The following is a 12,096-nucleotide window of genomic DNA, read 5'->3' as shown; positions in this document are numbered from 1 at the left end:
GAGATTTGGTGATGTATAATTCCAAGATTTAGTGGGTTGCTTACCACAAAAGATGTTGGCTGTATTTATGTCCATAGGTCCACATTATTTCCCTTAGCAGCCTACTTTTTCTATAGTATTTACATGTGATAAATGTATTTGACCATAAGGTTACTGAAAAATAAGAGAAGTCCTCAAAATTAAGCTATTTAAAAATGGAAAAGATCCCTTCGGGATGATCAAGTTGGTTTGGAGGGCGGTCATCCATACAGATGACCTGGGATCGACCCCCCTCCCCATCTCCCGCTCAATGCCTTATGAGTCGAGTCTGTCGCACAGGACTTGCCTAGTGCGGTCTACATCTCCTATGTGGCTTGTAGGCTGGTACACAGTAGAGGGAGGGGGTTATCCTATGACTACAGATTGCTCACCCGAAGGACAAAGGCTGTGGTAGAAGCTGTAACGGCTCCAAATTTTTCTGGGATTCCGGAAAAAATGGAACAATAATGTAAAGAGGGAGAACATTGAATTAAATAAATACCAACTAGTTTGGAATTTGATCAATCTTTACGCTTTTTCATGTATTGATGGGTTGTGAATAAATGTGAATAAAAAATATAAGATACAGAAGAACTTCAAGAGAGTCATAATCAAATAATGGTTGATTGAGCGCTAAGAAAGGAAAAAAGAGTAGAGCATCATTTGCTTTAACTAATTGAAACGTGGTTTATTATTGCCAACATTCATGTCAAACACTTATCCAATACTTAGCTTTTGAAATGTAAAACCGCAGCTTTTAACTCGGCAGTAAAAATTTGAGGAAGATTGTAAGTGATATGGACTAATATCAAATTTTATAGTAAAATTGCGTTTAAAAATTCTTTTGTGTGTATCTCACATACATGTATATATGAATACATACGATATATTTATTTTTTCATGTTCATCTTCTATTTTGAATTTTCACCTCAAACCACCTCAAAACTTTATCAAATCATCCCAAAACGGAGATTCAAACTCCTTAAGATGTACCCAATCAACACTTACTCCACAGAAAGCAAAAAATTGACATTTTTTGGCAACAAATAGCTAATTGGCTATGTTGGTAGCATTCAGCTAATATTGATAATATTTTATGAATTGACTAATTTTTTTATATTAATTGCTCATGAACTGAGATAGGGCGAAGTGCAGCAATAGCTACTTTTAATTTCTCTATTTAAAAAATATCCACAATTTACAATATATTTAAAGATTAGCCAATTTATACAAACTTCAAGATTAAGTATCCTGAATTTGGAAATTCAGGACTTAGTGTCCTGAATTTTTGAGCTGCTAATTTGAAATTCTGGAATAAATGTCCTGAATTTCTGAACCACTAATTTAAAATTCAAGACATAAGATTTGAACTTCAGGATATAATTTTCGAACTTTAGGACACGATGTCCTGAAGTTTGAATTTTGAGGTTTAAACTCTAGGACGTCATGTCCTGAAATTTGAGTGAAATTGGCTATTCTTTAAATACATTATAAATTATAAATATATTTTAAACAACATACTTAAAAGTGGCTACCTCATGTCATTTCCACGCTGAGATAACCGGTAGTTTCTCAAAAGATTACTATGGCCAGACGTTCATCGCCTTGGGCTCGTGCCAATGGATTTATAAGGCTGGACTCAATTCTTTCGGCCCAAAATCATAAAAGCCGAAATACCCAACAAATCAACCAATCAGAATACATTACGTGTCCCGTTCAAATACCACAACCGTTAACGGTTTAATTTTTCCCTCCATTAACTCTGAGCTGTACGAGAACCCAAAACACGAAGTTCACCAATTGTTCACACAAATCACAGAAAACCCTTTAACCTAAGCACTCCGGCGCACGTTAGCACAGTTGGTGCTTGGCCGTGTTTCTCCCATGGCATCTCCGATCCCAGTCGTTCAGTCTGGTCGGATCCGGGTTCTGAAGCAAGGATCAGGACCGTTGGTTGGACCGGTAGTGTATTGGATGTTCAGAGATCAACGGATAAGAGATAACTGGGCATTAATCCACGCCGTTGATGAGGCTAACAAAGCAAATGTACCAGTAGCTATTGCTTTCAATTTGTTCGATCAGTTCTTAGGCGCAAAAGCTAGACAGTTAGGGTTTATGCTTAGAGGCCTTCAAAAACTTCACAGCAACCTCGAAAATACTCTTCAAATTCCCTTTTTTCTATTTCAGGTAAAAGATTTGTTATTTTTTTATATATATTTTCATATTTAGGTATACTTAATTATTTATCTTGTGCGTGTTTACAGCTTAAACTCTTCTTTATTAGCATGTTTTAGTTAATCAGCTGCTGAAATTGTCACTAACACCTATATAATGTAAAACATGTTTTAAAAAAAAATATTAACTTAATTATCCGTAAAGTAGAAATGTATCTAAAAGATGTTCGTTTCACTTGTTTATTATGAACGGCATGGATAAATTGAGATTTAGATCATTTCCAGTTTTAGAGAACTCCTATGAGTTTTAGCATTAGAATGAAATGAGCACGAATACAGCAGAATGGATATTGAAGATTCGTAGAGCTGACTCCAACTAGTTTAAGATTGAGAGTAGTTGATCCAGAGTAGTTGATCCATTAATTGATTGATTAGTTATGATCAAACATCATGTTGTGTTTCATTGTCTTTTCCGCTGTTCCATTGCATATATGCATATGCTTCTAGATTTTAATTGGCCCATGATTTTGTACTGAAACGCGGAAGATAACCATTATATTGATATTTATTATGGTACATTTTCCATATATTCTTTTGTCCTAACTTATTAGAAATCCCTCTTAAGCTCATTATGCAATGGCTTGTCTCAAACAGGGAGAAGCTGTCGACACAATTCCCAATTTTCTGAAAGAATGTGGAGCTTCTCTTTTAGTAACAGATTTCTCACCTTTGAGGGATGTGCGGAGTTGGAAGGAAAAAATTTGTGAGAGAGTGAGTGAATCGGTAACAGTACACGAGGTTGATGCGCACAATGTTGTTCCTGTTTGGGTGGCATCGAATAAATTGGAATACAGTGCGAAAACCATACGGGGTAAAATAAATAAGCTGCTTCCTGAGTATCTAATCGAATTACCTGCAATAGGGCCTCCCAAGATAAAGTGGTTATCTCCAAATCCTCCAATAGATTGGCCAAAATTAATTGCCGATGTTGTAAGGTCAGATATTCTCTCTGGTCTAAGAATGTAGTTAACTTTTATTTTTGGCCTACAAATGCTATAAATTGACCACTGCACCAGGAAAGGAGCAGAAGTTCCTGAACTTGAATGGTGTGAACCAGGTGAAGATGCTGCATTGGAAGTGCTTATGGGAAGTAAAAATGGGTTCCTGACAGCTAGGTTGAAAAATTATTCAACAGAGCGGAACAACCCTCTGAAACCCCAAGCACTTTCTGGTCTCTCTCCTTATTTGCACTTTGGGCAGATATCAGCACAGCGATGTGCTTTAGAAGCACACAAAGTTCGGAAGCTTTATACCCAGGTTGTGGAATCATATCCATCTATTTACGTTTGTGCTATAATTCTGCTTACTACGAAATCCTTTCTTCAGTCTATAGAATTAGTCGATAAATCACTTGCCTCCTGTTGCGCTATATTTTGTTGCAGGACGGACTTGTGGGGTAAAGGAGATAAAATTGGGTGTTTTGCTTCACATAGGTGAAGTGTTGATGATTTTTTCCCCATTTCTTTGGTATGGTTGGACAGAAACCTAAGGTAGCATTGTTCCTCCCTTCCTTCCAGTTTTGGGAGAGTTGTGGAGGGACTCCTTTTCTCCACTTCATCTCAAAATTAAAGTGGCATTGTTCCTCGCTTTGTTCCAGTTTTGGGGGGACTTGTGGAGGGATACTCCTCTACACTGTTGAAGTTTGGCAAAATGCCAAAGTCCCACATTGGTTGGGAGTTAAGTTTGGAGGGGATTTTTCCCCTATAAAAGAAGGCCTAATGTTTAGGATTGAAACACACCTCTCATTTGCCTTCTCATCTGTTTAAGGCATTTGTATCTTCTCTCTTTAGTATTATTTCACTTGTATTTTTGGAGTGGAATAAAATATTTGGTTGTGTCCGAGGAGTAGGCAAAATTAGCCGAACCTCGTAAATTCTGGTGTTCCCTTTATTGTTGTTTTATTGTCTTATTTATTATTTGGTGGCTGTCATAATTTTTGGTATAGTAGTTGTGACTTATTCACACTATATACATTTGGCTTCCGCAACAATTGGTATCAGAGCCAAGGTACTGTCTAAGTATGCTCTGTGGTTGCAGCATAGTCTGATCTTCCACATCAGAAAAGATTTATCTTGGTAACTGAGTCAAGGTTCTGTCTGAGTATGCTCTGTGGTTGCAGCTTAGTCTGATCTTCCACACCAGAAAGGAAATAATCTTGATTTGTGTCGTCAGCTATTAAATAATATTTGTGTCAAAGATGGGAGACAATAAACAAGAAGAATCTACATCAAGTGTCAACAATACGTCATCATTGGCATCTTCGCTTATGACAAGAATTGTGTCAAATGCGAAATTTGCGGTCGAAATATTTGACGGGTCCGGACATTTTGGGATGTGGCAAGGCGAGGTTCTAGATGTCCTTTTTCAACAAGGGCTAGATCTGGCCATTGAAGAAAAGAAACCAGATGTTATTGGAGAAGAAGATTGGAGAATTATCAACCGTGTTGCTTGCGGTACCATTCGATCCTACCTTGCTAGAGAGCAGAAATATCCATACACAAAGGAAACTTCTGCAAGTAAATTATGGAAAGCACTGGAGGATAAATTTTTGAAGAAAAACAGTCAAAATAAATTGTACATGAAGAAGAGACTGTTTCACTTCACCTATGTTCCTGGTACCACGATGAATGAACATATCACCAGTTTCAATAAGTTGGTTACAGATTTGCAAAATATGGATACAACTTATGATGATGGTGACTTGGCCTTGATGTTGTTGGCGTCACTTCCTGATGAGTACGAGCACCTTGAAACTACTCTACTCCATGGAAATGACGAAGTTTCTCTCAGAGAAGTTTGTTCGGCTTTGTACAGCTATGAACAAAGAAAGCGAGAAAAACAGAAGGGCGGAGAAGGAGAAGCACTATTTGTGAGGGGTCGTCCTCAAAATCAAACGAGGACAAAGAAGGGAAGATCCAAGTCAAGATCCAGACCCAGCAAAGATGAATGTGCCTTTTGTCGAGAAAAAGGGCACTGGAAGAAAGACTGTCCGAAGTTGAAGAATAAGGCCAAACATAACAATGGAAAGGCCATTATGGATTCAAATGTAGCTGATTGTGATGATTCAGACTTCTCATTAGTTACAACAGAGTCATCAACATCATCAGACATATGGTTGATGGACTCGGCTTGTAGCTATCATATGTGTCCCAACAAGGACTGGTTCATGGAATTTCAAGAAGGAGAATATGGAGTCATCCACACAGCGGATAACAGCCCTCTTACCTCATATGGCATTGGTTCAATACGATTAAGGAACCATGATGGAATGATCAGAACATTGATAGATGTTCGATATGTACCGGATTTGAAGAAGAATCTCATCTCTGTGGGAGCCCTAGAATCAAAAGGGTTCAAAATCATTGCAGAAAATGGAGTGATGAGAGTATGCTCCGGTGCACTAGTGGTAATGAAGGCTAATCGGAAGAATAATAATATGTACCGCTATCGTGGCAGTACAGTTATTGGGACAGCGACAGTAACATCCAGTGACGACAAAGAGGCAGAAGCAACCAAGCTATGGCACATGCGCTTGGGACATGCTGGAGGAAAATCCTTGAAAACTCTATCAGATCAAGGATTGTTAAAAGGAGTAAAGGCTTGCAACTTGGAGTTTTGTGAGCATTGTGTTAAAGGGAAACAGACAAGGGTTAAATTTGGTACAGCGATCCATAATACTAAAGGCATTTTGGATTATGTACACTCTGATGTTTGGGGTCCTTCCAAAACACCTTCATTGGGTGGGAAGCACTATTTTGTAACCTTTGTTGATGATTTTTCCCGAAGAGTATGGGTGTATACAATGAAGAGCAAAGATGAAGTGTTGGGAATTTTTCTCAAATGGAAGACGATGGTGGAAAATCAGACAGGCAGGAGAATCAAGTGTATTCGCACAGACAATGGAGGTGAATACAAAAATGATCATTTCAATAAGGTCTGTGAAAATGATGGCATCATCCGACACTTCACTGTTAGACATACACCACAACAGAATGGAGTGGCAGAACGTATGAACCGGACCTTGCTGGAGAAGGTACGGTGTATGTTGTCCAATGCTGGCTTGGGCAAAGAATTTTGGGCTGAGGCAATTACATATGCATGCCACCTCATTAATCGTCTACCATCTGCTGCTATTGATGGCAAAACACCATTTGAAAAATGGTACGGAAAACCTGCTGTAGATTATAACTCTTTGCACGTGTTTGGCTCAACTGCATATTATCATGTGACGGAGTCAAAATTGGATCCAAGGGCAAAGAAGGCTATTTTTATGGGAATTACTTCTGGAGTCAAAGGATATCGCTTATGGTGTCCTATGACAAAGAAAGTAATATTCAGCAGAGATGTTACCTTTGATGAATTTGCTATGGTAAATAAGGTAACAGAAGATACCAAACAAAATGAAGGTGCTTCTAAGCAGGTGGAGTTTGAGGGAAAATTTATTTTTCCTACACAAGAAGCAGAGGAGGAAACAAATGAAGATTACCCTCTGGAAGGAGAGCCAGTAGAGGAGATTCCAACTCAGGAATCTCAACAACAACTTGAATCAATAGCAACCAGCAGGCCAAAAAGAACAATAACGAAACCTGTTCGTCTCATAGAGACGGTTGCTTGTGCAACCTCAATTGTAGCTGATGATGTTCCTACTACTTATAAAGACGCTGTCCAAAGTTCAGAAGAAGATAAGTGGAGGATTTCCATGAATGATGAAATACAGTCCCTTCATCAGAATCATACATGGAGATTGGCCAATCTCCCGAAGGGAAAGAAAGCAATTGGGTGCAAATGGGTATTTGCAAAGAAAGAAGGATTTCCTAACCAATTAGATGTTCGCTACAAAGCAAGATTGGTGGCCAAAGGATATGCTCAAAAGGAGGGAATTGATTACAATGAAGTGTTTTCTCCAGTTGTAAAACATTCCTCCATTAGAATTATGTTGGCTTTGGTAGCACAATTGGATTTGGAACTAGTTCAGATGGATGTAAAAACTGTGTTTTTACATGGAAACTTGGAGGAGGAAATCTACATGACTCAGCCAGAAGGATTCAAAGTTGCTGGAAAAGAAAATATGGTGTGCAAACTTGAAAAATCGTTGTACGGATTGAAACAATCTTCTAGACAATGGTACAAGCGATTTGACGAGTTTATGTTGCGGCAAGGGTACAAGAGAAGCAAATACGATCATTGTGTGTATTTGCACAAGCTTAAAGATGGTTCCTTTGTATATCTTCTCCTATATGTTGATGATATGTTGATAGCTTCCAAGAATTTGGAAGAAATTGATAAGTTGAAGATTCAACTGAAGAAGGAGTTCGAGATGAAGGATTTGGGTGAGGCAAAGAAAATTCTTGGCATGGAGATAATTAGAGATAGACGTTCAAAGAAACTCTGTTTATCTCAAAAGGAATATTTGAAGAGAGTACTTCAACGTTTTGGCATAGATGACAAGACTAAGCCAGTTAGTACTCCACTTGCTTCCCATTTTAAGCTAAGTACTACTATGTCGCCAATGGATGAAGCTGAACGAGAGTATATGTCAAAGGTACCATACGCAAATGTTGTTGGTAGCTTGATGTATGCAATGGTTTGCACAAGGCCTGACATTTCACAAGCTGTTGGAGTTATTAGCAGATATATGCACAATCCAGGGAAGGAGCATTGGCAAGCTGTGAAGTGGATTCTACGGTATATTCATAATACTGTAGATGTCGGGTTAGTTTTTGAGCAGGAAGACAATCAGTCTGTAGTTGGATATTGTGACTCAGATTTTGCGGGTGATATGGACAAACGAAGATCAACTACTGGTTATGTGTTTACTTTTGCAAAGGCACCAGTTAGTTGGAAGTCTACTTTGCAGTCAACAGTTGCTTTGTCTACAACAGAGGCAGAGTACATGGCTATTACAGATGCTGTGAAAGAGGCAATTTGGCTTCAAGGATTGCTAAAGGAGCTTGGTGTTGAACAAAAAGGTATCACAATTTTTTGTGATAGTCAAAGTGCTATTCAATTAGCGAAGAACCAAGTTTATCATGCAAGGACGAAGCACATTGATGTTCGGTATCATTTCGTACGAGAAATCATAGAAGAAGGTGGAGTCACGGTGAAGAAAATTCATACTACAGAGAATCCTGCTGATATGCTGACAAAGGTGGTGACTGCGGTCAAGTTTCAACATTGTTTGGATTTGATCAACATTGTTGAACACTGAAGATTGAAGATGAAGACACAACCAAAATTTGTTATTGAGAGAGAATTGAAAATGTGGAATTTTGCCAAGGTGGAGATTTGTTGAAGTTTGGCAAAATGCCAAAGTCCCACATTGGTTGGGAGTTAAGTTTGGAGGGGATTTTTCCCCTATAAAAGAAGGCCTAATGTTTAGGATTGAAACACACCTCTCATTTGCCTTCTCATCTGTTTAAGGCATTTGTATCTTCTCTCTTTAGTATTATTTCACTTGTATTTTTGGAGTGGAATAAAATATTTGGTTGTGTCCGAGGAGTAGGCAAAATTAGCCGAACCTCGTAAATTCTGGTGTTCCCTTTATTGTTGTTTTATTGTCTTATTTATTATTTGGTGGCTGTCATAATTTTTGGTATAGTAGTTGTGACTTATTCACACTATATACATTTGGCTTCCGCAACATACACATCATCTCAAAATTAATTAAAGTGGTATTGTTCCTCCCTTCATTCAAGTGTTGGAGAGAGCTGTGGAGGGGCTACTCCTTCTCTCCACTTCATCTCATCTTTTACTTATCAAATGCTGCAAATGAACTTTACCGGTCCACATCTACTTCCACTCCTCCATTTCCTCCCTTTTTCACCACAACCAAACATGGCTTTAGTTACAGTTGATTCATTGACTGTAAGATAAGCTCTCCTGGTGTGCAGTGCGAGAATTTCAAACATATTTGGAACTTTTAGTAGTTGCTCTCATTTTTGTTAAGTTTCATATTGCCTCAAGATTGATTATCCATTATCAGTGTCCTGATGTGAAGCCTATTTGGTTAATTATTGCTTATGCAGGCAGTTGACACATTTCTGGAGGAATTGATTGTGCGCAGAGAGCTTGCTGATAACTTCTGCTACTACCAGCCTCGATATGATTCATTACTGGGTGCATGGGAATGGGCACGTAAAACCTTGATGGAACATGCATCTGATAAGCGTGAACATATATACACGTGAGTAAAATGTTTTCTTTTGCTTTTTCAGTAGATAAAGTAAGCAAGAAAAAGAAGAAGCTTCTTACCTATATGTTCTTCGAATCGTAAATTGATAAGAGTTTGTTTGAAGATGAAACAAAAAGCTTGTCGTAAGATGCTAGTAACTACTTTTACATGGTGTTGAAGTTGGAAGTGAATATGGTCTTTTGCAGGCGAGAGCAATTGGAGAAGGCACAAACTGCAGACCCGGTAAGTTACCTCTTCATCTTAATTTTTACATTAACAAGCAGTGCCAAAAGCGTGATAACATTATCTAGTGAGGAACGAGTTATCCATCTGATTTGAAGATATTAGCATGGCACTGCTATTTCGTCTGTTGCTTTTAGGCTTCTAGCAGAATCCTCCTCACATCTTGCAGTGACATGGTCTTCTTTTTTTTCCGTTTGAGTTACTATGCTTTCTAATATGTTTTCCAACTTGTTTATTGATTAGTGGTTCTTTTTGGGTTTCAGCTTTGGAATGCTTCTCAGTTAGAGATGGTTCACTATGGAAAAATGCATGGTTTTATGAGGCAAGTAATGCTTCTGGGCATTTATGTCTTGATCCTGCTAGTTGAATTCATGACAAGTTATTCCACCCTGATATGTTATCTGGTCTTCTACTTCACTTAATTATGCTTGTTTCTTGTATTGTATCTGTTTGGTTTTCAAGGCTGTTTAGAAGATGTTTAGGAAGTATAGTATTATTCCATATGAATTTATATGGAAGAGAACCTTGTCTGGATTAACTAGATTTCTAATGTGATAGAAGAAGCACAAGTTAGTTAAATCCTTTCAGAAACTGATCTTATCAGCCAAACGAAAAAGGAGATGTAGGTTTCTAGTTGAAAATTAAAAAGGAAGTGAAATGAAAAGGTAATTTGATGAATAGATCTTATCAGCTAACATAGCAGGTTTTCCATTTCTTGGTGCTTCTCACTTCTCTTGCTGACATGAATAATGATAAAAACTGGTGCATAATTGTATAGAACAAGTCAGCTTTTATTAGCGTGTTGTTTTCATGCAGTTAATGTTTTATGGCTACACTCTCTTTGATTCACCAAGAAATTGAGATCTTCTACTAATATTCTGTTCTGTGATTCTACTCAGCATTCTCTGCTCTTCTTCTCAATAACTTTCTTTCATTCTGTGATTTTACTGTCTGCTCTTTTTCTCAAGAATTTTCTTCTTTTATCAAGATACAGTGCTTAATTTCTCGTTTGTTTCTTTGACCAAAACCAGAAAAGGGAAGAAGACTGAACAAACTTATTGCTTTTTGCTAAGTTCCAGATTGCGAATTTTTTTGCAGGATGTATTGGGCTAAAAAGATACTTGAATGGACAAGTGGACCAGAAGAAGCTCTGGCCATCACGATATATTTGAATGACAAGGTAATCTGCCAACAGAATTGCCTTTGGAGATGCATCAGAGTTCTGATCTAAATCTGCTTTCTTTTTTGCAGTATCATATAGATGGAAGAGATCCTAGTGGTTATGTTGGATGCATGTGGTCAATATGTGGCCTACACGACCAGGTTCTTAGTGCATTATTCTCAATCCTTCAATGTCGCATTAAACTAATTGAGTTATTTTCTTTATTACTGATCACGCTCTTATCCAAATAATAACATGTGATTACCTCCTTTAAAAAAATACTTTCTTAAACTCGGTGTTCACATCAAATCAAGCTTTGCAAAATCTAATACAAAGTGTTAACATAGCACCCAAGGGAGTGACTAGTGGTCAATGAAGTGGGTGAGAACCATGAGGTCTCAGGTTCAAATCCCAGTGGAGGCAAAAAACACTAAGTGATTTCTTCCCATCTATCCAAACCTACCTGGTACCTGTTGCTGGTGGGAGGTGGCAGGTATCCTCTCGAATTAGTCGAGGTGCGCGCAAGCTGGCTCGGACACGATGGTTATCAAAAATAAAAAAAAATAAGAAATACAAAGTGGTAACAACATTGATAATTACTTATCACCCCAATAATAATGCTCGTAGTTGATCGGTAGGAGTGGTGGGTAGTCAACTGCTTGTGTGGTTCGGGTATGAAAAGAATAAGTTTGTAACTTCAGTGAAACAACTCTCTATGACATTTTATTTGCTTGCATCAGTAACTGAACTGAGATTTTTCATGTTTGGCCTACAGGGTTGGCGAGAGCGTCCCGTATTTGGGAAAATACGGTACATGAACTATGCAGGTTGCAAGAGGAAATTCAACGTGGATGGATATATTTCATACGTCAAAAGACTTGTAGGCGAAAGCAAGAAAAGAAAAGCAGAAGTATATTTCGACAAGAAGGCAAAGGAACTGCGTAGTTAGCATTTTAACCTCCCCAAACCTGTTTGTTTATGGATACTGACTACTGATTTGAAGGAACTATTATATCCCCAAGGGCGAAAACTACATTAAAATCATGGATTGTTTGACTGCGTATATTCTATCTTTCCCAGACCCCACTTATGGGACTATACTGAATTTGTTGTTGTTGTTGTTGTCATTGTACAATTTGACGATGCACTCCACTTTTTTGGTACTTGGAAAAAATAACGCGTAAGAGTTTTAGTCTTGTATGCAATTTGTATGATTACTTACTAGTAGTGGTGACTTTGCCGACCCCTACTTGTTTAGGACGTAGTTG

The 12,096-nt window shown here is 38.1% G+C and overlaps 1 protein-coding gene across 1 annotated transcript; it reads left to right on the top strand.

The window, feature by feature from the left end:
• The first annotated feature begins 1,777 nt into the window (after nucleotides 1-1,777).
• LOC104216412 (deoxyribodipyrimidine photo-lyase) lies at nucleotides 1,778-12,033 on the top strand. The gene is made up of 9 exons (XM_009766438.2): nucleotides 1,778-2,205; nucleotides 2,847-3,187; nucleotides 3,269-3,509; nucleotides 9,278-9,435; nucleotides 9,630-9,666; nucleotides 9,930-9,988; nucleotides 10,765-10,846; nucleotides 10,918-10,989; nucleotides 11,604-12,033. The coding sequence occupies exons 1-9, from the start codon at nucleotides 1,903-1,905 to the stop codon at nucleotides 11,775-11,777; spliced, it is 1,467 nt and encodes a 488-aa protein (XP_009764740.1). The 5' UTR covers nucleotides 1,778-1,902; the 3' UTR covers nucleotides 11,778-12,033.
• Nucleotides 12,034-12,096: the final 63 nt, after the last annotated feature.

This window comes from Nicotiana sylvestris, chromosome 8, assembly GCF_000393655.2.
Source record: "Nicotiana sylvestris chromosome 8, ASM39365v2, whole genome shotgun sequence".
Taxonomy (NCBI): domain Eukaryota; kingdom Viridiplantae; phylum Streptophyta; class Magnoliopsida; order Solanales; family Solanaceae; genus Nicotiana; species Nicotiana sylvestris.
Note: the sequence above shows the minus strand (reverse complement) of the source record. Positions and strands in the feature narration are given on the sequence as shown.

Bases quoted from the DNA above. Each gene is read 5' to 3' on its own strand.
- LOC104216412 (XM_009766438.2), top strand. From the start codon at position 1,903: ATGGCATCTCCGATCCCAGTCGTTCAGTCTGGTCGGATCCGGGTTCTG. The intron at 2,206-2,846 runs GTAAAAGATTTG...TGTCTCAAACAG, and splicing joins TTCCCTTTTTTCTATTTCAG to GGAGAAGCTGTCGACACAAT. The intron at 3,188-3,268 runs GTCAGATATTCT...CCACTGCACCAG, and splicing joins TTAATTGCCGATGTTGTAAG to GAAAGGAGCAGAAGTTCCTG.